At 40.0% G+C, this 27,391-nt stretch overlaps 3 protein-coding genes across 3 annotated transcripts in view; 1 reads left to right on the top strand and 2 right to left on the bottom strand.

The window, feature by feature from the left end:
- Positions 1-2,259, bottom strand: part of AVEN (apoptosis and caspase activation inhibitor) — an 86,151-nt gene extending 83,892 nt beyond the window's left edge. Inside the window, exon 1 of the mRNA XM_041459928.1 lies at positions 1,961-2,259. Coding sequence (XP_041315862.1) covers positions 1,961-2,203 — 243 coding nt within the window. The 5' untranslated portion in view covers positions 2,204-2,259. The remainder of the gene's footprint in view (positions 1-1,960) is intronic.
- A 5,056-nt stretch (positions 2,260-7,315) lies between these two features.
- On the top strand, positions 7,316-9,353 carry CHRM5 (cholinergic receptor muscarinic 5). The gene has a single exon (XM_041460026.1). It carries the CDS (start codon positions 7,540-7,542, stop codon positions 9,124-9,126), a length of 1,587 nt encoding a protein of 528 aa, XP_041315960.1. The 5' UTR covers positions 7,316-7,539; the 3' UTR covers positions 9,127-9,353.
- Positions 9,354-15,857: 6,504 nt separating this feature from the next.
- LOC121349578 (fibrinogen-like protein 1-like protein) lies at positions 15,858-18,164 on the bottom strand. The gene is made up of 2 exons (XM_041460153.1): positions 18,017-18,164; positions 15,858-16,558 (listed from the first exon to the last, which is right to left on the bottom strand). Exons 1-2 carry the CDS (start codon positions 18,162-18,164, stop codon positions 15,858-15,860), a joined length of 849 nt encoding a protein of 282 aa, XP_041316087.1.
- Positions 18,165-27,391: the final 9,227 nt, after the last annotated feature.

The raw sequence follows: 27,391 nt of genomic DNA on the forward strand, positions 1-27,391 counted from the left end.
ACTCACACATCACCACTTCAGAAGATTTGCTCCCTGTTGCTGAGAAAGCAGGGTCTTGTCTCACACAAAATGCTTACTTTGGGCCAAGCATCCTATCACTGAGGTGGTGCACTCTTGTAATACAAGTCACTCTGCTGAGCACAGAAAACACTAAGGAGCTGGGATTAAAAGGGGGCAATTCTCAGTCAGATAAACGCTGGCTACACTGATGGAAGGAGGAGGCTCTCTCTGCTCCTGAAGTGGTGAATTATGAGATTGGCTCAGAGGTAGCACTAAAATTCAGCAGCTGCAGGCTGGCACAGCTGCTGATGCTGTGGCTGGATTGCTGGAAGCCAGTCCCATCCAAGCTGCTAAACACAAAATTTGTGGCAGGTGCACTAAGAGACCATACAGCGCCTAATGTCAAAACCCTCCAGTGCAGGAAGAACATTACATAACAATCTTTAGCAGAGTTCTCAGAAAATCTTAGCTATTGCTTCACTTTTAAAGTCCCAAATAGCCTTGGCCAAAAATAAAGTCACTGTGCTAGGCTAAGATAAAGAGCATATCCAAGTCAATAACAAAGTGAGCAGTAGCAAAACATATTTTAATGTGTCCCAAAATAAACATTTTAAATTGCAGAGTTGAATGACTTGGGAAAAAAATCAGTCCAGGATAGAAATTTCCCCAGTTAATACACAGAGGTGCTGAATTTCCCCTGCCTGCTCCTGCAGCTTATGAGGGAACACTGTTGTTTTACATCCAGGATCCAAACCTGTCCCCAAACACCAATGTGAATTCAGCAATTTATATTGCTTACGTGTGAAGGCACTGACCAGCATTCTAAGCAACTGTACCAATCGAGCCGTAACTTTCATCTCCCAAAACATGAGTGCCAAATACAATAACAAAATTAATATTTTATATTTTTATATCCGCTAGCAAGCATGGGAGTTCTAATACAGATAAAACACTGGCTGGGTTCAATTGAAGCTACGGCATCATAAAAGTCAAAGTGAATCTAATCAACATGATGCTGGAATTGGGGTAGCATCTGCTCCATCTACATTAGGACTCCCAGTGCTGCCAACACCAATTAGCATTAGGTCATCATTGTAATCTCTTTGCCAATCAGGGACATGATCTCCATGTTGCAACAATGCTAACAGAAGCAAAACAATCTGAATGAAGTAGTCAAAGCATTTTTTATAGGAACTCTTTTTTAAAGGCAGTGCTGATCTCATACCACGGTGAGGCAGATAATACCTCCACAGGAAATTGCCTATGTAATTGTGGTACACAATGGTATGTCTGCACCATTTTAATCTGCTACATTTTATAGAGGGTTGATGCACAACTATCAACTTCTATGAATGACAAATGACACCCAGTGAATCACAGATACCCATTATGTAAGGTGTGCTCTGTTACCATGTCTTCACTGCGAGTACCACAGGCTGGACAAGACACACGCTCAGTTCAACTTCTGATCACAGAACCGTTAAGGCTGGAAAATGGAAACGGTTCGAGTCCAACCATTAAAACATCTCAAATGTGCCAAAACTGCTCAACAATTCTTCATCTCAATTTGCAAACTGAGGAGGCATTTCTTCAGACGTATTTTTCAAACAAGACTTATCTTTTTAGCGCCAAATTATACACGTATTTCGGCAAGAAAAGTCCTGTATTATGCCGCACCAGAGTGCGCAGGCTGAGCTGCCCCAGAGCAGGAAAAGGGCACAGAGATGCTGCAGCTGCCGAGCCGTCCCGGACGGGACCACCGACATTCCCAAACCACCCCACAGGCTGGGACACAGCCGCCAGCCTGGCTCCACCTCGGGAAGGGGAGGAGCAGGAGAGAGGAGGAGGAGAGGAGGGGAGGGTTGTGCCATGCCCCCAGCCGAAGGGCCGCCCCAGGGTCCCGCACGCTCAGCTCCGCCTCCCTCAGCTGCCGCGGAGGGCGGGCTCTCGTCCCGCTTACCCGCCGGTGCTGCTGGGCGCTGGGCGATGGCGCTGCCCCGCGACCTCGGGGCTCTCGCCTGCCCCGTCCCCCGCCTCCTCGGTGCCCGTAAGCGCCGCCTCTTCCCCGGCCCCCGCCTCCTCCGCGGCCGTGGCCGTCCCCGCCGCCTCCTTCTGTTGCCGCGTCGGGCGCGCCGCAGGGGCGCCGCCGGCCGTGTCGGGCCCCTTCCCTGCGGGGCCGGCTGCCGCCCCGCTCCGCCTGCATGGCCGGGCTCGCCTGCCGCGGGCCGCCGGGGCCGCGCCCGTCCCGCCCACTGCCGGAAAGGGCCGCTCGCCCGGCCCGGGGAAATGGCGGCGCAGCGGCCTCGGCAGCGCCCCCTGCGGGCGGCTGGCGCGCGGGCAGCCCGCGCCGGGCCTGGGCCGCGCCTCCTGCAGCTACCAAGGAGAAAGGAGGGCAAAATCGCATCCACGTGTGTGAATAAAAACAGAAAAACCATGTATTTGGTGCTTAGAAAATAGAGCTCTTAGCTAAAACCAGATGAATTATGGAATTGTTTAGGTTGGGAAAGATCTTGAGTGTCATTTAGTCCAACTGTTAACCCTGCATTGCCACTTTCATCATTAAAAGGATGTTCATAAACCCCACATTTACACATCTTTTAAGTACCTCCAGGAAAGGTGATTCTGTTGCTTCCCTGGGCAGCTGTTCCAATGCCTAACCACCCTCTTGGTAAAGAAATTTACCTAATACCCAATGTAAACATCCTCAGGTGCAGCTTGAGGCTGTCTTGTCTTGTCACCCAGAAGAGAACAATCCTCACCTCGCTGCCGCTCCTTTGAGGCTGTTGTAGAGAGTGATGAGGTCTCCCTGAGCCGCCTTTTCTCCAGACTGACCAAATGCATCTCCCTCAGCTGCTCCTCACAGGACTTGTGCTCCAGACCCTTCCCCAGCCGCACTGCTCTTCTCTGGATCCATCCCAGCCCCTCAGTGTCCCTGTTGGGACAGAGGGGCCCAGAGGGGGACACAGAACTCGAGGTCTGGCCACACCAGTGCCACGCCCGGGGCAGGCAGTGTTCGCTGCCACGCTATTGCTGACACCAGGGTGCCATCGGCCTTTCTGGCCGCCTGGGCACGCTGCTGGCTCATGTTCAGCTGCTGTCAACCAGCACCTCCAGCACCTTTTCCACTAGGCAGCTTTCCAGCCCCAGCCTGTAGAGCTGCATGGGAGTGTGGTGACCCAAGTGCAGGACCTTTGCTTTCTGTAGCAAAAGAGGGAAAAAGCAACAGATCCCAGGCTGAATGGGTGTTCAGCAGACACCTGTGCTACATGAACCACATGAGCTGGCTCTACAGGACAACTCTATCCTCCTCTCAGGACACAGAGCAGAGACACAGGATCAGCTTTGTGCCATAGTGCTAGGCTGGTTTGTCCTGCTCTTCTTAAATTAAGCAGCCAATCATGCTGTTCTTGGGGAAGTTCACCAATTTCCTAACACCAGCTAGCCCGATCCCTCTTGAACGCACAGGCTGTCGTTTGACAGCACGTTAAAACATCAATCTGATTTTGGAGGGTTTTTAAGCCCAGGATTCATTCCAGCAAAGTGTGACCAAACCTCCTATTTTGTGAAATCATGGGCTGTACTGTAGCTGCACAACTACCTGTGTTGTGGGCTGCTGAGTTCCGGGGCACAGTGGGCAGCAAATCCGTAAATTAGTTTAGCACACAAGCAAATAAATAAAGTAACAGGGAGCAGCTTTGGCAAGCACATTGCAAAGACATCCAAGCAATACTCATGCAGCCACCACAGGTCTGACAGAATGAGATGGAGCTAATAAAACCTGGTGAACCCAAGCTGTGCCTGCATCTGTGGTGCAGTTAATCTGTGACACGAACAATCTGCCTGCAGATAACTGTAAGCTGACTTTATGTACAAATTTAACAACTCACAATAATTAATACTTACAGATAGATTGAACAAAAAACATCATTACTACTTGGCAGCACATAACAAATACTGCAATAACTCACAAGCGTGAACATTATGCATTAATAATTATGAGACGTAGCAAAGTCATGATACTGTACATATGCATTTTAATTTTATAATTTAGTTTTGATGTCCCTATTATTATCATCTCTTATGATAGACAATGAACATAAATTATGTTACCATAGCACACAGAAGTCCCACTTGCAGGCTCTGTTAGCCTGAGTGATACACAAATAGATGACAAAAGGTAACGCCACAAAGTGTTAAAGCAGGTCTATGAAACAAAAGAGGATAGAGAATGATGAGATGACAAGAATGGCCAACATGCCAAGAAGAGATCTTTGCGTACTTGTAAGTCAACTGTTGTCAATTTTATAGACATCACAGTAAAATAGCCCATTAGGGAGGGAAGGCTTTGCATGATCAAGTAGTGCTTTTTATTAATAAATTATTAAGAAATTATGTAGTTTCCATAATGTATTATCAGTATTTCTCCAACCCATGTCAGTTTAAACCAAGAACATCTGTGTCACAACAACAACAATTTCTGCTTCTCCTGTTGCTCTGAAGACTGCAATCTACATGGTGTAGTTTAAGTAGTGTTTCTTCCTGATTGCTAATGTTAGGGAATGTAAGTGCCCTGAGAGGGGGACACTTGCCTTCTATGGTGAAGACAAAGCATTACAGGCCACAGCATTTATACAATTTCCAGTCTTCCCTCTTCTAAGGCAAGTGTGATTTCTGGCAAAAAAAGGCAGAAATTTGAAACAATCTGTAATTGTTCTAGATCAAACCCAGGTGTTAGGCAAATGCAGTTTATAAAGGTTTATTCATGTTCCTGATGTTCATAGCTGTGCCTTTTTAAGACTATCTCTAGCCTTAGCTGATGTCATGCAAAAACCCAAGGCCAGCGAATTGCACCTGACCTTCTATCTCCTCAGTCCTGGCTCAGATCCTGACTCAGACCTGCTGGCTGGGCTTCCTGCCTTGGTCTCAGACATGCCTCATCACTCCAGACTTGCTGTGCAAACCCTGGAGTATCACTGCCTCTCGCCTTCTCATGAGCCAAACATGCTTCTCCACATCCTGCTGCTTCTTGGTCAGGCCTCAGCTCCCAACTGCTGCTTCATTGTCCTCACCTTCCCTCACAGAGCAAACAGCCCTCATTGTTCCCTGAGATTGCCACACTAAACCCACTGCCACACTGGCATGCTTGAAAATGTAGTCACATGGAGCTTTTAATGCACAGAACAACTTTGTTCTGTCCACAGAAAAAGAATTCTAAGGCATGTGAAGTAACAGAAACAGAGATTCCTGTCTCACTGCTCAGTTACCTACCACAGCCATGCAGCTGCTCCACACACCTTTTTTTCACATGAAATGAATTCCTGCCCTTCCAAGTTTTTGTAAAGATTTGTAAAGCCAGTGCACCAGCCATCAAGACAGCTCTGACTTGGGGGAGATCTTTCCAGAATGCAGAACCTAGATGAAATATCCTTATTTGCATAGGACCTATTAGAACTGCTATGGCATTTCAGCTATTCTTGGCTGCTAGACTGGCTCTGGAGGTTGGAGGGAGAGAGCCAAGCACACAGATGGTCAACATGCATGTATTATGATTGTTGCTAGTCTGCAAGGTCTATACATGAATTAGAATCCTGTTGAATTAGGCTCAGTGTATAAGCAGAATACAAATGCAGAAAAATTTAAATATAAAATGGGAGATGACAGACACACACAGATGGAGGAGAACCATTCTGAGAAGTACGATAGGTAGAAGTCTCAGTATATCAGGAAACTTACCATTATCCACTTTCATCACAGCAAGAGATCACCATTTAAGCAGGGTTTGAAGTAGAAACATGATATACTTCTCTGGATGTTTAAGAGACCTGGGGAAAAAAGGGAAGGAAACAGTAAAAGCAATTAAGAATCACAGAATTGTAGAATAATCAAGGTTGGAAGAGGCCTGTAAAATCATGTCCAGAACCCAGAACTACCGCTGTAACCCCTAAACTACTAAACCAGTGCCAGGTCCAGGCATCTCTTAAACACCTCTAAGGTTGGACAAAGAGGACAATAAAAGAAAATTACATACTCTTCTGTAAGTTCAACTAGTGGCTGTAAAAACTTCTATTCAGCTGGGAGAGACAGGACACAACTTCTTGGCACAAAAGTCAGATGTGGGAAAGAGGTAGTCAGTAAAAGCTTGCGATTAATAAAAGACACTTGCCAAGACCAAAGAAAACAATGTTCTGAGAGTTAGGATGAAAGATGAAAACACAGAGAAGTGGTGTGGATGGATAGGGAGGACTATATAATAGAGATCTGATGTAGGGAGAATCTTAAAGACTTAGAAATGGACTTTAATAGGTGATTCATGTGATAATTTTAGCTGAACCTATGTCTGCTTTGAAAAAAGAGATCATACGAGTTTTATACAGACTAAAAGCCCAGTAGAAAAATCTGTTAATAATTTAGCTTTCATTTCTGACTTTAAAAACTGAATACTATTTGGCTATTTCAAAATTACACAGTTTAGTAAAACTAAGTGTTGAATAAGTGATTAGCATCACCTGATGTGATAGAATTACAAAAAACCGAGCAGGTATCTTTGAAAGAAATCTTGCCTAACACAGGTTCACTGGCACGAGAAACGGCAGTGAGGAGTGTAGATAGCAATGGATGTCAGTGGCGTGTAGGCATTAATAGAGTGGTCCTGATTTCATCTTTTCCTGCTTACGCAAATATTAAATTGGTATGTGAAATGGGTTGCATTAAATTTGCATTTTTTACCAGTGTGGTTATCTTCTTTTTCTTCCTTTGCAGTTTACTGTGCTCTATCCTCAATCCTACCATTCACTCATCCCAAGTTCCCAGACTGTACTTCCATGCTTAACCCCATCAGTCTCCTCTGTCCTAAGACCTCTCAACTGAGTTTTGTCCACAAACCATCTTCTTGGCCTCGCCTGCTTCATTTGCTCAAAGATTGCCCTCCATTGCCTCAAGCACTTCACCTATTTGTTTCTTGCTGTCACCATGCCAGTGTGGCTCCTAATTCCCATGCACCCCCAGTATTCGCTTGCTCTCTTCCTGTTGTTGGTGACTTTTACAAATTTTTCAAAGATAATTCCTGAAACCTTGGCATGCATTTTAAATACTGTAGGAAACAACACAGTGACTCACTGTCTTACTGCAAAACTTTAAATGTCTGTGTTTGAGTATATGTAGAGTGTTCCTAAGAGACTCAAAATGTAAGAGCTGGGGTGGTTGACTGTCTTGTGAAATAATAGTTAGATTGCATTTTGAAATGTCATAAAATGCCAGAGCACATTGTCCTAGGATGTACATTTGTATGTTTTAGTTATGTTCACAACTGTAGAAATAACAATCAAAATGCGAAAAGAGAACACAAATAATGTGATAGGTTGTTTCACAAGTGTTTTCATAGTAACTATTGGAAATGTGTGCTATTTAATGAGCTACTTAAATTTTCTGATTTTTTTTTCTCCTTTGATCTTTATAGCTATCTCCACAAGGATGCTTCTGAGTACAGAAAGCAGTATGCAGCAGTGCTAAGGTCCTGATGACAATACACCAAGGACAAGAATGGAAGTCAATTTATTCAGCAATTCTACTGTTGTAAACAGTTCATCCATCAACCATAAGCAGTTTGAAGGGCATAGCCTCTGGGAAGTCATTACTATTGCCACTGTAACTGCAATTGTAAGTTTAATAACCATAGTGGGAAATATTCTTGTAATGATATCCTTTAAGGTTAACAGTCAGCTCAAAACTGTCAACAATTATTACTTGCTCAGCCTTGCCTGTGCAGATCTCATCATTGGGATATTTTCCATGAACCTTTATACCTCCTATATACTCATAGGCCATTGGACTCTTGGAAGCCTCGCCTGTGACCTGTGGCTAGCACTGGACTATGTAGCTAGCAATGCCTCAGTAATGAACCTCCTAGTCATCAGTTTTGACAGATATTTTTCCATCACAAGGCCTTTAACTTACAGGGCCAAACGCACACCCAAAAGAGCTGGCATCATGATTGGTATGGCTTGGCTGATTTCCTTCATGTTGTGGGCACCTGTAATCTTGTGCTGGCAGTATTTTGTGGGTGAACGAACAGTGCCACCTGAAGAGTGCCAGATACAGTTTCTATATGAACCCATTATTACCTTTGGTACTGCAATTGCTGCTTTTTACATTCCAGTGTCTGTGATGACCATTCTGTACTGCCGCATTTATAAAGAGACTGAGAAACGCACCAAGGACCTCGCTGAACTGCAGGGCTCAGAGTCTGTGGCAGAGTATGAGACAATAAAGCCTCAGAAAACTCTCCTGAAGTCTTGCTTCAGTTGCAAGCAACAAAACTTAGTCAAAAGAGAGAGGTGTCAGGCTTCTTGGTCTTCATCTAGCCGAAGTACGTCAGCTACAGCGAAGGCCTCCCAGGCAGCGAGTACTTGTATGGACTGGGCCAAGGCTGACCAGTTAACCACCTGCAGCAGCTACGCGTCGTCAGAAGACGAGGATAAACTTGGCACTGACTCAGTTTTCCAAGTAACTTACAAAAGTCCATCTAAAAGTAAGGCAGAAGAGTATATTGAGACTACAGATGTTGTTGTCAAAGACCAGCCTGAAGAAAGGGATTTTGAGAACCAGAAATACTTTTTGTCACCTACCAAAGAACACGCACAAAAAAGTAAAAAATGTGTGGCCTATAAATTCCGTTTGGTGGTTAAGGCTGATGGCACTCAGGAAGCCAACAATGGTTGCCGAAAAGTAAAAATAACTCCTTGTTCTGCTGCTCTGTCAAAGGACCCTTCCATCAAAAGCATGGATCCAAATATAAATAACCAAATCACCAAAAGGAAACGGATGGTTCTTATAAAGGAACGTAAAGCGGCACAGACTTTAAGTGCCATTCTTTTGGCTTTTATCATCACGTGGACTCCCTATAATATCATGGTTTTGATCTCCACATTTTGCTCTGACTGCATCCCCCTGACACTGTGGCACCTTGGATATTGGCTATGCTATGTGAACAGCACTGTTAACCCCATTTGTTATGCCCTCTGTAATAAAACTTTCAGGAAGACTTTTAAGATGCTGCTTTTCTGCCAGTGGAAAAAGAAGAAAGTGGAAGAGAAACTATACTGGCAGGGCAATACCAGACTGCCATAATTGTTCTTATATAAGAAATAAGGAGAAATATAGATATTGATGTAACCTAACAAATTCTGTATTTTCAAAGCCATTGCTGTTATGTCTAGTGGTTAAAAAAATCTGCTGAAAAGTTAAATTTTGCATGAAAGTAGTGTGTTTGGGATAAAAATGTCAGCAGCTGCTATGAGCAACACAGGTTGTTTTTGACTATGCAGTAGAATTGCATTATGATTATTGTGTTTGGTGTCTTATGTCCTTTCTTTCAGCCTGAGAATAGGTGGAGTAAACTATAAACTACTAGAAACTAGATTGGGATGATCATCCAGTCATCAGGTTAGGTCATTCAGTCTGTCTCCCTGTAGAGCAGAACTGTTTCTTCCTATAGTTCTTTGCTAGTGTATTGTTTATTTAGTTTTCAGTGTTCCAAGCAATGCAGCCTGTGCTACCTCTGTTTTGAGGCTTTACCATCAACTGTTGAGATGAAACAAGGACTGTCTAAAGGGTAAATGCTGTCATCCCCAATACTAAGTGGTTAGGGAGATCCATAATACTCCAAGTGAACACATACATCGTAGGAGAATATAATAATGAGAAAATGCCCGCTTTAAGGATGACTCTTGTGGAGTCTTAGGAAGGGCTCATAGTAGAAAGGCTTATAGTGAAGAAATAGATAACGTATTTTGTACATGAAGGAGCCAGTCCCAATATAATTTCCATCCTGCAAGTCACTGTCATTTGTAAAAATGGTGACACCTCTGAATTTCTCCAGTTCCCAGTACCTCTGAAGGAAATCATAAAATTTTATTCACAGCGACAATGGTACAAATCAGAACTGACTGTAAAGCATAATGGACACAGTCTGTCTACAACGCAAGGAAAATCTTTTTTGGCATCTCCTTTGTTGCACTACACCTTGCTCCAAAAGTTTCCATAACATTTATCTATATATAAACAGTGAGAGAACTGGCATCCTTTAAAGAGGAAAGAGTTTTTTAAGCAACTTTTTAATGTTCCTGTAAAACTATTAGAAACACTTTGAATTCTTTATTGTTAGATAGCTTTACAAGTACTAGTCAACATCAGGTGCTTGGAAACATGAGTTATCTTCAGGCACTCTGTTTGGTCCAGCAAAACCATATCTGCTACAGATGTGGTTGAAGCTACACCCCTGGTGGCTGTGGCTGCTGGGACTGGGTTGCACTGGCCTAGTTACGAGCTGAGACTGACCACTGGCTGAGATTTGAGAGGGCTTTTGGTGCCAGAGCTGAGCTGCCTGTGCCTTCCTGATGTCTGTGCCACATTGGCAGGAGCCCCGCAGCACTGACCAGGTGAGTGGGTAAGCAAGGGGCTGCCTTCAGCAGGAGGCCTTTGGAATGGAGCTGGTGACCTCCTTGTGGTGGGAACAAACAAGAAGCTTCAGAAAAGGTCCTGAGAAAACAAAGTTAACAGCAACAGGAGTCGTGAGGTGTGCAAGTACTAAAGAAAAACGTTTATGAAGGAATGAGAAAGATCTTCATATACAAAAAGTTCAAATTCAGTTCTAGCCTTCTATCAAAATTCTGAATGAGAAACTTTGGAATATTAGTTTGAGACAATCTTCATATTATATCTACTGTACACTTTATCAGGACATTGCAGTGGTGACTTTACCCAGTTGCACACTTCAGGGATTGTAGAAGTCATCGTGAATGTACCATTGCTCTCAGTGAAATTGTGTATGTAACCTATTAAATTATCATACCATCAGAATGTTCTCCTACAGATAGATAAATCCTCCATGTCAACAATCACAGTACAAGTGATTAACATTTTTTTGGCCTCAGTGTCCACAGGGGAAAATTTTGTCAGTAAAAGATTAGCAGTGTACTAATGCAAAAACATGTTCTCTAATTCACATGATTGATTTGTAACACACCATACTGGGCCTATTATTGTTTGTGCATTAGCATATGGTTACTTATGAAAGGAAAGCAGAGGTCTTTATAAAAACTCTTTCATCAGCTTTGTTCTGTCACTATCCAGAGCTTTTCCTGTGTACAGTAACTATGTACAAATTGGTTGTTAGAGTGGGTTTATTTTATGTTACATCAGACCAGTCATTCAGTAAACTATGTTTGATTTTTAGCAAATAAATGTGTCTCTCTGGGGGCACAAGCTGTAGTTAAAGGCAAAATTTATGAGGTAGTAACAGTTCCTGCTAGCTGTACTGTTATTGCTGAAATGAAGCATTGGCTCTTACTGGAATTAAATGGAGTATTTTTTTATTTTTGAAGTCTGTTCATCAAGAATGTTCTGTAAATGTTTATGGACTCTGCTCAGTAAATGTGTTAGAATACACAGTGATCGATGCAGCAGTGTTGGTTCAATGTAATTGTGAAATATGTGCACAAATTATGCTGCTATCACCTAACCATGTGAGAGATTACATGGCCACACATGAGTACATTGTAAATATCAAGAATTATATAAAGTGGTGTACATTACTTTATTGTTATGTAGGATGCTTATTCTTAAAAAACATCAAAGCCTCAAAAAGACAAATGTGGTCCTCATCAGAGTATCAGTTAGTACTTGATTGTACTTTGTACCTTTTAAAAAAGTGTTGTGGAACTTCTGCAGTATAGGACAATCTTGTTATCTTGTTATCTGTCCTTTTAATGACATTTTTACTGATCCTGTATGTGATTATTGTCATGGACTAATGAAATGCTTTTTGTAAAACTACATTTTGGTTTTACATCATTTCATACACATACATATATATAGGTATGTATGTATTGTCAATATAGATGCTTAAATACACATCCCTAACTAAGCTTTTCAGAGACCCAGCACCTTTTGTTTTAAAGTATTTTAAAGTATTAATTTTCCCACAAACCAGGGGTATGATTTTTGTCTCTCCTTTTTCATATGTATGCCAGCATCCTTACATATTCCAGATCCCCATAATTTATCAACTAACATTCATTTTTTGCAAATATGATTTATGTTTGTAGATAAATGTAATGCTCCTGCAGCTGCTGGATAGTCAGTGGCTTCTCTGTTTTGAAACACAGGCTAAACCTTAACTCTAGAAAGTGATATGGTGTCTTTTCACTTCACTACTTGGCTTTACCCCCAGCAAGTCAGTTAGAGGCCACTCTCTTTCCTATGTGGTCTCCCCCAAATCTCCATTACCACCTTTTGAACTCCTTAAGAAATGTTCTTACACATACATTTGACAATTGACTGTCTTAAAACCTTGAGCTTTAATAAGCTTCTTCTTTATGATTTTATTAATGGTTACCCCATAAGTAGTTAAAGCAATTAAAAATTGATAACATCATGTTGTAAAACTGGTGATAAACTATGCCTAGTTTAGAAAACTAGTGGTTTCAGAAAGGAATGGTGTTACAATTGTTTTTTTCCATCTTGGAAAATGTGTTTTTTTACAATTAAGGAACTTCAGTCTTTGTTACACTCGCTGAAAGCACTGCCTTTCACTCAGTATTTTTTCCATTGGTCACTAAATGTCACTAATTTCTTCATGTATCTGCTGATATACCAAAGTCAGTCCTCCTCAAATAAACCAAACATTTCAAATCCTTCAGAAGTTTTCTTCTCAGCAGGTCCTCCTCCAGACCCTGGTTGCTGATGGCTTCTGTTTCAGTAGACTCTTAAACTGCGGGGACTTTTACTGAATTTCTGGATTTCAGTGCCGAGATCAAAGCTGAAATATCTTTTAATCCTTATGTGCAGCAGCTACCTAGCCATAGTGGAGGTCAGGTAGTTGTTTTTAGTGTGTGCTGCCCATAAGGCCTCCTTTAGTGTGCAATTCATCAGGTAGCTGTAGGAGGAAGAGTGGAGAGAGGGTACAGTGGAGGACTATGGAACACGGCTGGATTCAGCTCTGCAGCCCCCCACTCTGACTGTGGCCTGATGCCTTCTGAAACACAAAAGACATGAGAGTGACTAAAGGACTGTTTGTTAATTCTAGCAGGAGGAAATCAGGCCATACAGCTAATATTGTTAATTTTTTGTTGCAGTGTATTGCATCAATGAATTAACAACATTAGTCAGTTAGCCCCTAAAACCACTTTGTCATACTTTTAAATCTATGGTTAAACATAAAAAATAAGGTTATCTGGAAGTCTGTAAGTCAGTGGAACCTTTCACTCTAGACCTTGTCATACTTACTCAGTTTGGAAGGCTGTTTATTTGACCAAATAAATTCATTCCAGCAGCTACTTCTGAGAAGACCCTCATTCTTTCCCATACTGCAGGAGGCAGTAAATTCAGGAAAGGCTATGAGAGGGAGTATAGGAGAAATGTGATTGGCAAAAGAACTTAGGAGATGGAGGATAGGAGCCGCCATGTTTCAGTCTGTGATTTCACTGAGCAGTGATGAAGGCCAGATGCCTTCAGCATCGTTCTGGGTATCTGGTGATCAACGTTCAGCAATGGATGAAAAAAAATCTGTTCAGTTAAGATAGTCTTTTGCTAAGGAATTATGAAGTAAAGTTTAGTCTACTTCTAAAGGTTCCATGCTGATGGATGTTCTAGAATATTCTTATTCATTTTCATCCTTAGTCCCTAACCCACTACTTAGTCCCTAACCGAGCTCTATTAGTCATTTCCATCCATACTTTGTTCAGAAGTTTGGAATGTACCTCAGTCCCTGAGTTCAATTAAACGTCTCAGGTTTTTTGCTGGCAAACTTCTTGTTATGAGTTTTTACTACATTTAAATCTAATCTCTGTAGTGGAATTCAGTGCATAGGTTTGTAGGGCTAGTTAAAGTATTAACTAGAGTCCATCTGGCACTGGGCAGCTGGGTTTGTTCTGCTGGTGCCCAAGTTATTCATACTGCTTATTTGCAGAGTCCTTACCTCCAAAATCCTCTAAAAGACGCTAAGGGTGTGCTGCAGAGCAGGCTACCTGCCTGTGATGATCAGATGCAGCCTGTGGACTCTCCCTTCCACGCTTCCATGTCACGGTTATTAAAAACACATTTTTGGAAGGTGTGTGAACATCTGGCTATATGGCCAGGGATTCTAACAAAAGCTATGTGAGACTGGCAGCACTCAGGTGATTTTCTTGTGTCCTCATCACAATTTTGGAGGCATCCTGATGGAATTATGCAGAACCCACGTTAAATTGACTCGATGATATAAACTCAATTCAGGTACTAACCATTTCTTCTCCTATCACACTGCTGTTTTTGAACACAAATTCAGGGGGAAAAGAATCAGATGCTGCAAAATTGACATGTGTGCTATATTGGCCTCACCCATATCACATAGATGTATGTCTTTCTGGAAATGCTGCAGTGCATCAAGAAAACTAAAAATTGTTTTCTTGGCTTTTCTACTTCCAAAATAGTTTCTCAGCTTAAGCAATCATGACAGTTTTGGTCCTCTCAAAACACAACAGAATTTATTTTCTAAAGGAATTTTCATGAAAATTATAAATAGTGCTTTAAATTAAAAAGGAGGAATTTGACAGTATCTGTTGGTGGAGTTTCTTTAACTGAAATATCTAAAAAACCACACATGATAATCTAATTATTATTCTGACATTTTGTAAATACAACAATAAAAACTCTTCAGTTGTCTTTCAGTTATTCCAATGATATAGAACTGTGTGAAGCAACTCAAACAGTGGTAAAAGAAAACAAGGTCTTCAAGGTTATAAAAATTTAAATCCTTTTGTTTATTGTTTTAAAACAGAATAATTTATAATTAAATTTTATTTTATTTTATAATTAGAAAAAAGACACTGTTTAGTTGATGTCAAGGTTGAGTACTAAAACAATTGAAAGTATTAAATATGATATAAAGGCAGCATTCTCTTCTTTTCTCACAGTGGTATTAAAAAAAGAAAAAAGCTGAAGCACAGCATGGAACAGTCAAATAATGGTAAATAAAGTGGAGTAATCTTCAGGGTAAAAATGAAGGAATAAATAAACAATTGCAATACCAATCTGATCTTTTTTAAAATGTATTCACAGAGTTTCTTGGGGGAAAAACTCAGAGGGGTTGTAAGCTTTGGATCAGTGGCTATAAATGGGAAAGCTGGCAAACCCATTAGTGCTGAGTGCTCTAAAGTGAAGGCAGAAAAGAAAAGCCTGTGCTGAATATTTCACTGTATATGGAATCATTAAAAAGTAGAGATAAAAGAAGAGTCAATGAAGGGGGAAAGAAGCCATGGGAGATGAGGTTAATTCCGATTTTAAATATTAAAATGCCATTCACTAAAGTTAGAAAGAAAAGGCCCGTTGCAGTCCTATGGTACACAATACCCTTCAGTATGTATTTTGTAAATGTCGGTATTTGACTGGAAATTCCCTCCCTGCATGATATATGAAGATGTGCCATTATAGATGTGCAATCAATAATGAACATTGACTCCAGAGCAAAACCTTCTGAAATGCATTTTTATTCATATATATATATATGTTGTACAAGACATCATATCCTGGATTTCATATCAGACTTGTCTTATGGCTAAAACAGTATAAAATTAATTATTTAAATCTTCTGGTTATTTGAATCTTGTGGTAAAGGCCTCAGTTTCTGACAGCTTCTCACTTGTATGGTTGGCAAATTTCTGTGACATGTTCCAGTCTTGGACAATATGTCAACATAAAGCCCTTAGAGAGGCCCAATTTAAATTTCCAGTTGTGGTTACTTAGGGTTATTACTCAGTCAGTGAGTTGACTTCAGTCACTTGAGAAAGAGTCCCTGTTCCTGTCAGATACACGTGGCTTGTCTACAGTTCAACTTTCTGACAGGGACAGGCCTTGGTAGGGTACGACTGGTGCTGCTCGATGGGTTTGATCATCATCCATGCAAACTTGCAGGGGTGTTGCTTGCTGCAGTCTTTTTGCCAGTATATCACGTTCCTGCGGTTCAGGTTTGCCCCAGCACACGCGTCGTACCACCAGCCTCCCCCAGGAATGCCATTGAGTTCCAGCTTAGCACAATTCATAAAGTAATTGTCGTTGTCTCTGTCCTTGGTGGTGAACTTCTGGTTGTCATGGAGATAAGCTTCTGTGTCCAGGGTCAGAGCATCAGTGGCGTTGCCTTTGTAAAGACCAACCCTGATTCGATATTGAGACTCTTCCCCCTCAATCAGAAATGGCTCATACTGTCCCCATTTGACTTCAGCATTTAGATTTACAAGTTTAACTCCAAGTATATATTGCACTGAGCTGCCAGTTAACTGATGCATGTATTCATTTCCTAGCCAGTGGTTCTCATGAACAGAGCCAAATCCATATTTGTAGTCCTGCCAGGTCCTGTCAAAGTCGACAGTACTGTTGGCTGTAATGTGCTGGATTACTGTCCAGCCACCATCCTGCATGTTACAAAAGACAACAATTGGTTCCTCTTTTGGTTGGATGATGTAAAGGCCATCTCTGGAATTTCCTTTGGAGTGCTTTAAAATCTCAAAACAATTCTTTGGATAGTCTGAGTAAAAAAAAAAACAAAACACACACACACACAAATTAAAGTAAATTCTGTTCAAATAATACATTTCATAAATTGAACTCTGTCCTTTAGAGTGACTGAATGACTCTCTTCAGACTGGGAGCTGGCTGACTTCATTGCAGCTGATGGCCGTTTATTCAGCTAAAGGGGGAAGATTTCTGGGAGGAACATGCAGGAAATATTCAGAAATTCAAAAAATGGTTTGTTACTCTGTCATACAACAGAAGTATGATTTTGTATTTATGACAGAAATATGGTTGACAAGCCAAAAACTATGTACAGATCATTCCTTTTATACCAGTGTTCTTCCAGATTGAGAAGTCAGCAAGTCTGCAATTCCCTCTGCCATCTGTAGGACAATTGAGTTTAATAACTAGACCTAGTCTTTTCCTCAGTGAACAAATTAATTTCTCTTGAACCAATTTATACTTCAGGCACCTCTAACATCCTTATGTTAAATTTTTTAAGATATGCCATGTGTTCATTGATAAAAGGGAGATATTAAAGCATATTTTTTGTTAATATAAAGCTTATAAACATCTGAGGATTTTCTCAGGATGAGTTCTTTTCACTCAAACTCCAGGCTAAATTTTATAATGGATTTGCAGCTAGGACTACGGTTCTGTTCAGTGCTGAACACCAGTATCAGGAAGATGGATGAAACTGCTTTTTCCATTTTATCCAGTAGACTCATAGGTAACAAAAATGTCATATAAGGCTTGGGTTGACCCTCTCTATTGGGCCAAAATATTTACTGGGTTTTTTTAAATGTAACATGTTTATAAAGTAACTTCTTGCTCTAGTATAATATCTAGCATCTCTGAGACTGCAGCACAATGTTCTGAATTTTACAATTGATTCTGAGGTTTCTTAAGAGTCAGAATATAATTAATTTAAATATGCATTTACATATGTATGAACTTATATAGAGAGAACTCCTTTTGTAGACAAGGATGGTATTCATTGTTCTGTTACTCAGAAATATGTTTATAAATTGAAATCACTCACTTCTCCACAGTGTTGAAAGGCATGTCCTTATGTCATTAAACTGTGAAATATTTGTAATTTGCATTTAATAAAAACTTGACAATTTTATTATCTCCATGAGAAAAATTCAGTAAAAGTTATGTTTGCCTCGTAGACATAGCCTACCTGACTCCAAATGTGATGCCATGATTTTATAGAAGGTTTATTTAAGTAATTTACATGGTGAGGTCCAAGCCAGCAATACACACAGTGACCCTCACAGCTGCCCTTCTCAGTGATCATTATAGAACAATTTCTACAGACAGGTTCAGGACTTTATAGCAGGACATGTTCATATTGCAAATTATTCTTCCAGGGCTAGCTTTGGTATATGTTGGTTGAAAATGTTACAGCAAAGCAATGAAGTAAAACACAGAACGCTTCCAAATCACTCTCTGTCTTCATGAGTACCTTTCTCTTTGGCATTTCTCAGTCTCTCATAGTCTCTCTGGGGGAGGAGGTGGGCATTAGCCAGGACCACTGCCTCTTTGGTGCCCAGGGACACAGTGCACTGAGAGAGCAAGAGCAGCATGAATCCTGCTGAGCTTCTCAGTGGCATCTTCCTTCTGCGTCAGTCCTCCTGCAGCAATACAGAGCTGTAACACAGACCGGAGCTGAAAATGGCAATATTTATGACTTCTAGTACAAAAGTCCTGAAGGAGAAAGGTTTTGAAATACTGAGCTTCAGTACAGTAAGCCTCTGTCAAAGTTGGCTTATCCCATCTTTGAAGGACCTGTCCTTTCCTGATGTCTCATTTCTGACAAGGCATTCATTTCTCTGACACAGAGTGCTGTGCTGAGACACTTAGAACATCTCTCACCTATCACCTTGTGCCATGCTAAGCAATGAAACATAATGCCATTTTGAGTGTGGCAAAAGGTCATCAAGAAGAATGTAATGACCAAAAAAAGCACAACTTTTAATTATCAGAGTTGAATTTTTCTTACTCCCTGAATCCAAACTATAGTGAAATAGAGACACCAATGGTCAAAGGGACAAAATCAGTAACATTAGCTCTGCTGACTGTCTGTAGCTCAAACAGTACTCAGAGACATAGCTTTCTAGTGCTGGAAAGGTTTCCATGCACTGGAAAATTCACTTAACCTGAACTATGCTATTTTGTGAATTTCTATCCAAAGCTTGAAATAACAGGTGACAGGTTTCAATCAGATTTTTTTTTTTAAAGTTCAGTAAACAAAGCAAAAGAACCTTTATTTAGCTTCTTCAAAACCCACAAGGGTTCAATATACTAAATTGAAACAGCTTTGAGCCTAATTCTATCCACCTTTTGGGGTACATTAATACTTCATTCAGTACAAAAGAAGGCTTAGGCTATTACTGGACTAAATCCTGGGGTCCTTACTTAGGCAAATCCCAGATTCTCTGAAGAGGAGTTTCTGTCAACAACAGCTTAGAATGAATCAGGTAAACAAATGTTTCCTATACGCTTAAAGAATATATTTACTTAGACCCAAACCAAACTCTTTTAATGCTCTTTTAAATTTTTTTTTAAGGACTGGGCTCCCCACAGTGGCTTTGCTGAAGGCAGAAAATAGATCTACCAAAAAAGCTTTTTTGGTCAGGGCTTATTTCCTGCCAGTGTCAGCACAGAGTCTGCAGAGGCCAGTATTCTTCTCCACAGTGGCTTATGTTGCAACAAAGCCACATTCCTTATAAATCGAATGACTTAGCAGCAGATTCAGCAAACAGTTTCCAGAGTGAAAAAATTCCGTGCATTTTTTTTAAAGATGATAAATCATTGTAATAAAGCGGTTTGAGAGTTAATTTTTCTGCCTACCATACACAAAGCAAGCAAATCAGAATTTTCTATTCCACCTAAAACTATTCAGTAATAAATATGATTTAATATTAAAATATAATTTGCCATTTTATGCAAAGTTGGTCATTTGACATTGGGATCATAATAAACTCGAAAATTACCTTCCATGAAATTTGGCACAGTGCTTCCCTTAAAGCATTTGAATTCTGCTGTACTTGTATTTTCTACTGTCTTGTATCATCTTCCCTGAAAGCTTTGATTATTGTTGCTATTATGGAGTATTAAATTATAAATTACTTTAAATCAAACCCTAATCCACAAGCCCAAATCCTGATTTTTATGAAATTTGAACTTGGATCTGGAGTTATTTTTTGAACTGTTTTGGTTTCCTTTTAGTATTTTTGAATGAATCAGCCTTTTTTCTTCACTTATATTTATGCATAAACATTGAAAGTTGATTTATATATCATTTAATTCCAGAATAGAAATTGGTATTAAAAATTCTAAGAAAGCATACAAGGAACACAGCACTGGGCAGGCACCTTACCTCTTTCAAATGAAGACTGGCAAAGGACACAAATGAGCTCACTCTCTACAGTTGTACTTTGCCTCTACTTAAGTCCAGGTGAATCAATCAGATCCAATGTGCTATCTCAAATGCAGCAAAATTGCATATTCCTTATTTCACACTGTGCTTAATCTGCTGCACTTTGCTCTGACATATACTTGCAATAAAGTATGTATGAATTATAAAGTACAAAGTTCTTCCATAATTATTAAAATGATGTAGTAATTAAATTAATTTTCCTTTATTAACCAATAGTGGTGGAGAACAGTGAAGAAATTTTAGTTCAGTAAATTATTTATGTTGCTTAAATAGGCACAGGCAGATGCTAAAATTTACTATGCCATTTTGCATAGATGAATTAATTCAAAGCTCTACTGAAATGTAGTCAGTTTAAATTGCACAGAGATTACTTGATTTTTAAGTATTAGGAACAATCCAATTATAAACCATGTTCTTACTTCATGTTTTAATGTGAATGAATCAGAAACAGTGTCTGAGAGCTCTAAAAATACAGCAAATAAAAGTAGAATGGGCTGGTCAACAGGGTTCTATTTTAGTTTATGTGGAATAACAAGAGTCAGTTAACATTAACTCAGATCAAAACTGTCAGGAACTAAAATAAATTGATTACTGCTATGCAGCTATGTATCTGAAAGTTCTACTGTGTCTGCACAGTCTTTACATGATGTCTAATTTACATTTACCCTTTCAAAGATTAGACAACACTTAAGTTTTTGAGCTCCCCCATCCACCCTGTAACCTGCTGTGATCAGATTCCATCCTTGAAACAAATCACAATTTAAACTGATGGAACATTTAAGACCTGTGCAAGCTCTGCTTCAGAATTCATATCAAGTCATAATTTCTGTTCTTCAATAATTCATCTTCAGTGAGGATTTGTATTTCATGTACAATTAGATCAATACCCACAGCAAATGTCTTAGGAAATATTTGCTTGTAACATTTAAAACTCAGTGATCTTTCTCTTCCATTTTAAAGTACAAGCAATCTATTACACAGGAGGATGTCCACAGGGAGTCAGAACAGTGTCTTCTCCATGACACTGATCAGTAGTAGAGCTACAGGGAAAAGTTTAAGAATACATATTTTCTGCTTTAGCACTATGAAGCTCAGGGAATTTCTGATATTTGTGTGTTTGACAATATCTAATCTATGGCTGGTTCCAAATATTACAAGCCCTGTCTAAGGCATGAAAATACTGCATGGTAACTTATAAAATATAAAATTGCTTTGAACATACACAGATCTTGCTGAAATAGTATGCTAAGAAACGGCAGGAGAAGGTACCTTTCCACTCTGTCCATATAGATACACTCTGAAAAACTCCATTGACCCTAGTGGTGTTTATTGATGGGCCTCTCACTGACTTAAACTGGGGTGCATCTTCGGTGCCTTTGATTCCCATATATTTCATCACTGTTTATTTCCTCTCCTGTTTTTCCATTTTTCTTTACTTTCTTGCTGTTTGCTTCTTTGTTGATTTCCAAACTTTTATCTGAGCTGGCAGAGCAGAAGTGAAGTGGGAAGTGTTTAATTAGAAGAGAGAAGGGCACCAGCATTCATTCACTCGTGCTCAGAAAGGCATCTATTTTTGTAGATCAAAACTTTGAAAAACAATTAAAATCTTCGCATCTCCCTCTCTGCTCTGCAGTCTGAGAATAATTTGTCAGAAATTATATCATGATCTTAAGGTCAGAGTACTTACATAGACATGGTTTGGTAATATACAGATTTCAAAATAAAACATTGCTACAATGACTTGTTGTTAGCCATGTTAATTAAGATACTTTGTTTCCTAGCCCAATGACCACATATTCCTTCTCTACAGTATGCTGAAATTTTAATTTTTGTTCTGATTCTGCTGAGCTTTAACTGACAAGCATTCATTTGAATTTTTCCAATTCAGGCTCTCCTGTGTGGAAGTACTCTTTACACATTCTTCATATCCATATGGCACATGGATCCAGCCTGTTCAAATCTCTCTGCAGAACCTTCCTGCCCTCCAGCAGATCAGCACTTCCCCCCAGCTTGTTGCCTGCAAACTGACTGAGGGTACATTCGATCCCCTTATCCAAATCATTGATAAAGACATTAAGCAGGACTGGCTCCAAACCTCGGGCCCTGGGGAGCAGCACAGGTGACCAGTCCCCAGCTGGACGTAGCACCACTCAGCCCCACTCTGGGCCATGTATTGAGCCACTTTCTTACCCAGAGACGAGTGCACCCCTCCAAGCCATAGGAATCCAGTCTCTCCAGGAGAGTGCTGTGGGAAACAACATCAAAGGCTTGAGTAAGATCCAGGTGGACAACATCCACAGGCTTTCTCTAATCCACTTGATTGGGTCACCTTGTCGTGGGAGACCCAGTTGGTCAGGGTCTTTTGCAAACCCATGCTGTGTGCGCCTGATCCCCTGGTTGTCCTGAGTGCCATCAGGATGTTCTGCTCCATGAACTTCCCCAGCACCAAGGTCGGGATGACAGGCCTGCAGGTCCCTGATCCTCCTTCCAGTCTTGTAGACAGGTGTTGCATTTCCCCTAACCTTCCTGGTTAGCCAGGACTGCTGGGAAATGGCGGAAAGTGGCTCAGTGAGCAGTTCTGCCAGCTCCCAGATGGCCCCATAGACCTGAGTGTGTCTAAGTGGCAGAGCAGGTCGCTGAACATCTCTCCTTGGATTGTGGTGACTTCATTCTGCTCCCCATTCCTGTCTTCCAATTCATAGGGCTGAATAACTTGAGAATAATTTGTTATTAACCACTTTAAGCACCTCATGTTTTCCTTGTCCTTTGTCACTGTTTACCGCTGCATCCAATAAGGAATGGAGATTATCCTTAGCCGTCCTTTTGCTGGTTATGCATTTATAGAAACATTTTTATTGTCTTTTAGGGCAGTAGTCAGATTAAATTCTGGTTGTGCTTTGACCCTTCTAATTGTATTCCCCATAAGCTCACATTATCTTTGTACTTCTTCTGAGATTCCTGCCCTTTCTTCCAAAGGTCATAAAATCTTTTTTCTCTGAGTTCCTGTCCAAGTTCTCTGTTCAGCCAGGCCACTCTTCCTCGCCACCTTTCGGCACATGGGACAGCTTGCTCCTGCATCTAAGATTTTCCTCTTGGAGAGTGTTCTGCCTTTCTGGACTCCTTTGCACTTGAGGATGGGGGCCAATCTCTCTGGAAATCCAAGGCAATTCTGCTGGCCCTCCTCCTTCCTTCTCCAAGAATTTAAAAATCCGTCATTTCATGATCACTGTGCCCAAGATGGAATCTGTCATTATGGGAAAGGCTTTGGCACAGGCTGGCAACTTGCATACCCAGGACCTTCAAAAGGCTTGGCATGGGTGATTTATGGATTTGTACGATTGCCAGAAGCATGCAAAATGCTAACTTACATGCAAGAAAATTGTTCAGTATACTGAGGAACACAAGAAACAAAGCTCTAAATGAAAAAACACACAAAAACACATAACTAATAAGTATGTCAGTAACTTTCCTGAAAGAAGTTTCATAGGCACACAGAACAAGTGATTGCTTTGGGAAAACAAACCAACAAAGCCCTACCAAACAACAAAATCAGGCCATAGAAATACTTCTGCGGCTTTGAGTGATTTTGAATTGCTTTGCAGCCTTGGCTAAATGCACTTTGGGATCTTTGCATAGGATCAGTAAGAAAAAAATGTTCATAACAGCTTTCACTTGTTCTTGAACTTATGAGCTGGCATTGGCATATGAAGTGTGTGTTTTGTCTGACAATGCAGAAAACAGTTATTAACTGCTGAAACACATTGCACATAAGGCTGTTTTCAATACAAATTTTAAATCTCTTTTTACACATTCAGTATTTGTGAGATGAACCATTATTTGGGGAACAAACCAAAGTATATTTTTTGACTAAATGTAAAACAGAACACATGCTACACTCTTAGAAACATTTGACTTTTCAAATATTCAGCAAATTTATTGAGATTTCTTATGAAAATCTTTATTATGAAAGAACTGAAGTAAATACTAAAAGCATATTCTTTTTGTCTTCCTGCTGAACCCAAGACTAAATTCTAAGGGTGTAGAAACTTAACAGAATTGAAGAGGGTTTTCTTTCAACAAATACACTGACCTAACTTGAAAATACAACCAAAACAATCATCATGGGAGACACTGGAAAATAACTGTTTGATTAGCTGACAGGACTGGTGGTAATGAAAAAACTTCAGTTACTCAGATTGCTTTGAAAAACAGTTTGATAGGAAACATCTGATTTTTCTTTTTATTCTAAAAATGGCAAAAATTTCCAGATATGAACACTGCAGGTGAAAACTGTTGGAATACTAGCATAGAATGCCAATTAGGTGACATCTATCTTAAGATAGTAGAATTTGTGATTCTGAGGAAAAGTATGTGCAGTATTGTGAGGACAATATATTAAAAAAAAATAAAAGTCAGACCAATAAACTTAGGCAACCATCTTCTCTCTTGCTAAGAGTCTGAGAGAGACAGGCTCTTTGAGCAGGCTGGCAATTAATAAAAAGTATTATAGTGAAGATGAAATGACAAATTATTTCTCATAAAGAAAAACAGGAACCATATTAAGACCACAAAAGATCTGGCTAAAAAGTTCTTTAAAAATCTGAAAGTCAGAATGAAGTTGTGTAAGCAAGAGGAGGCAAAGGACAAATCCTAAGAGTGACTATATAGGGATAACACAATAGCTGATCAGGATAAAATTAAAGGTTAAGATTAAAAAGGTTAACACTATCAAGGGACCTAAAACTCCAACAAATATTCTGTAAATAGATTGGACAAAAAAAGAAGTTAAACTCAAAACCCCGTTATTTTATGAGGGAGAAAGGCAAATGGCACTGATTTTTTTGTTACATACTTCATAAGCAGTGATCAGATACTTAATAAAATTAATTTTAATGAAGGAGTAGGACTGAAGGCCAGAAAATCATCTCCAAAAATCTGAAGTATTTAAGTATTTTCAAGTATTTTCAAAGTCGCAAGGGCAGATGAAATTGTGTATGTATCTTACGACCTAGCAAAAGTCCTCTCTGAACCATTTACATTTTAGAAGTAATGGAGGTCCCAGAGGATTTCACTGGGCCTATCTTTTAAAAAGGAAGAAAAGCTAAGCAAAGTAAAGAGTAAGATACCTTTAAAAACACAGAAAATAGGAGAACAAAAAAACCCCCAGGGGATGATAAGGTGATGAAAAGCAGCCAGCAAAGACTAGTCAAGAAATAAAGAAATCAAGAAAGAAATAAAATGAGGTTTGTTCTTCCTTGCTACATGGATCCCTCCTTTTCTGACCTTTGGTCCTTTCACTAAACATTTCATAGGAAATGTTTATATACTATATACTATGTTTATATACTATATATGTCTATATACTCCCAGAATCACATTACAAGTACCCCATAATAACCTTTAAACAGCTGCATAGTGCCCTTTCCCCTGTATCCCATAGCAAATCCCCTGTAGGCAGTACATCACTGTGCCAGGAGCTCTGGGGTTTTTTATTTGGGTTTCAAACCAGAGACAATGGTTTAATCATGTTCCTTTGATAACCTTAGGAGCAGAGAAGTCTGTCCCTTCCATTTTCACTGAATATGCTGACTAGGGCTCCTCTGCATGTCCCTATTCACCCAAATCTCACCAGGCTTTTAGCATGATTAATCCCATAGTCTAACAACAACACAGTGCAGTGGCCACAGCCTGTGACTTGGAGATTCAAACTGGACACTTGGGAGAGCTTGTTCACCAGGAGCGGGAACAGGGGAAAAGGTCTCCCAGATGGGTTATGGAACCTCCATACTTGAAGATTTTTAATACTGATTAGACACAATATGACTGAACTGATGTTGGTGATAATCCTGCTCCAAGTAAGGCTGACTAGAAACCACCAAAACAACCAATGCTTCATCAGCTGTCTGGACTTCAGAGAAAATAAACTTTAAAAGTGTCTAGCATTTCAGATCTCATCCAGATTTGGCATATTGCAAAGTATGAGTCAAACTCAGAGTCATATTTTAAACACTACCTATTTAGGTAGCAGTCAGCTTTCAGAATAATTTCTACTACAAAAACACATCTACTAAAATCAGTAAGTTGAAAATATTTTCCATCTGAATGCACCAGTTTTACCTCAAGTACTTGAACAAATAGAAAAAAAATATTTGAGAAGTACCTGCACAAATATTTGAGTGAAGAATTTCAGATGATTATCAGCCCTAAGACATTTTAAAAGCAATGTGTTGGTCTTAATTTTAAATCAATTAGCTATATTATTTAGTTTTAAACATTATAGTTTAATCTTGTAATATAGGAATCTAAAAATTATTTTCTCAACTGGGACAAGAAGCAGCTGGAAGCATTGCCATGGCAACCATCTCATTTCCAAAGAGAGATTCTCTGACTTCTGTTGCTCTTTAGCAACCTCACAGCTCAGTAGCATTGCTAAAAAAAAAAAAAAAAGGAGGGGGGCTTGGAAGAATCATGAAAAGAATGCTTCAAAACATAAGGCAGGCTTTAAGTAAACAAAGTGAATTCTCAGTCTGATGGTGAGCCCAAGGAAAAGAACCAAACCAAAAAACCAAACCAAAACACATATATCCCACCACTCTAACATGTGTCTTTGCAAATGACTGTAGAATCAATCTCTCCTGGAAATTATGTTTATCACAGATTTCACTGTCTCACACTAAGTACGTGACTTAGTTTCTTGATCCTACTGTTTAAGGAAAATTGATAGCAACATGAATAATACACAGGGGGTGGATAGGGTGGGAGCAAAAAAAAATTCTGTCAAAACAACACATTTTACTGCCCACAGCTCTCCCCAGGAGAGAGGTTGAGATCATATCATAATAATTAGTCAGATTGCTCAATGACTACTGAAAGATTTTAAAGAGCTATAGTCTAAGAACTTGTACAGACTAGAAAACCTGCAATACCTCTTTAACAAGTTGGTTCTGAAAACATACTATAGAATTTAGAAATTAAGGGAAGTTCATGCACAGATCTCAAGGTTATGGTTTAAATTCTTATTTACCCTTGCTTCAGTCTGGTTGGCTAAATGCCCTTTCCTGGGTACTGGAGTATTGGTTACATGGTTATGGCACACTTGGGACACAGATGATGGTGACTCCGACAACAGTGTCTGGAAATGCTACAGGAGCACAAGGCCATACACAGGTTAAAGTACATTTCTACAGGGTAGGCTGGGAGTTTTTCATCATCTGTATCTGCAGAGACCAATACTGCTGATACCAATACCTGCTGAGACCAAAACCCTTTGCACTGGCTGGAGTAGAGATACTAAAGCTCCTTTCAAAAGGAACACTCTATAGCAGAGCAAGATCTTCAGAGGTGTGCCTGTATTTTTCCACAGCTGTGAATAGAACCTGGCTGCACTGGTAACTTTAT

Source organism: Pyrgilauda ruficollis, unplaced genomic scaffold (assembly GCF_017590135.1).
Source record: "Pyrgilauda ruficollis isolate IOZ18807 unplaced genomic scaffold, ASM1759013v1 scaffold14, whole genome shotgun sequence".
Taxonomy (NCBI): Eukaryota; Metazoa; Chordata; class Aves; order Passeriformes; family Passeridae; genus Pyrgilauda; species Pyrgilauda ruficollis.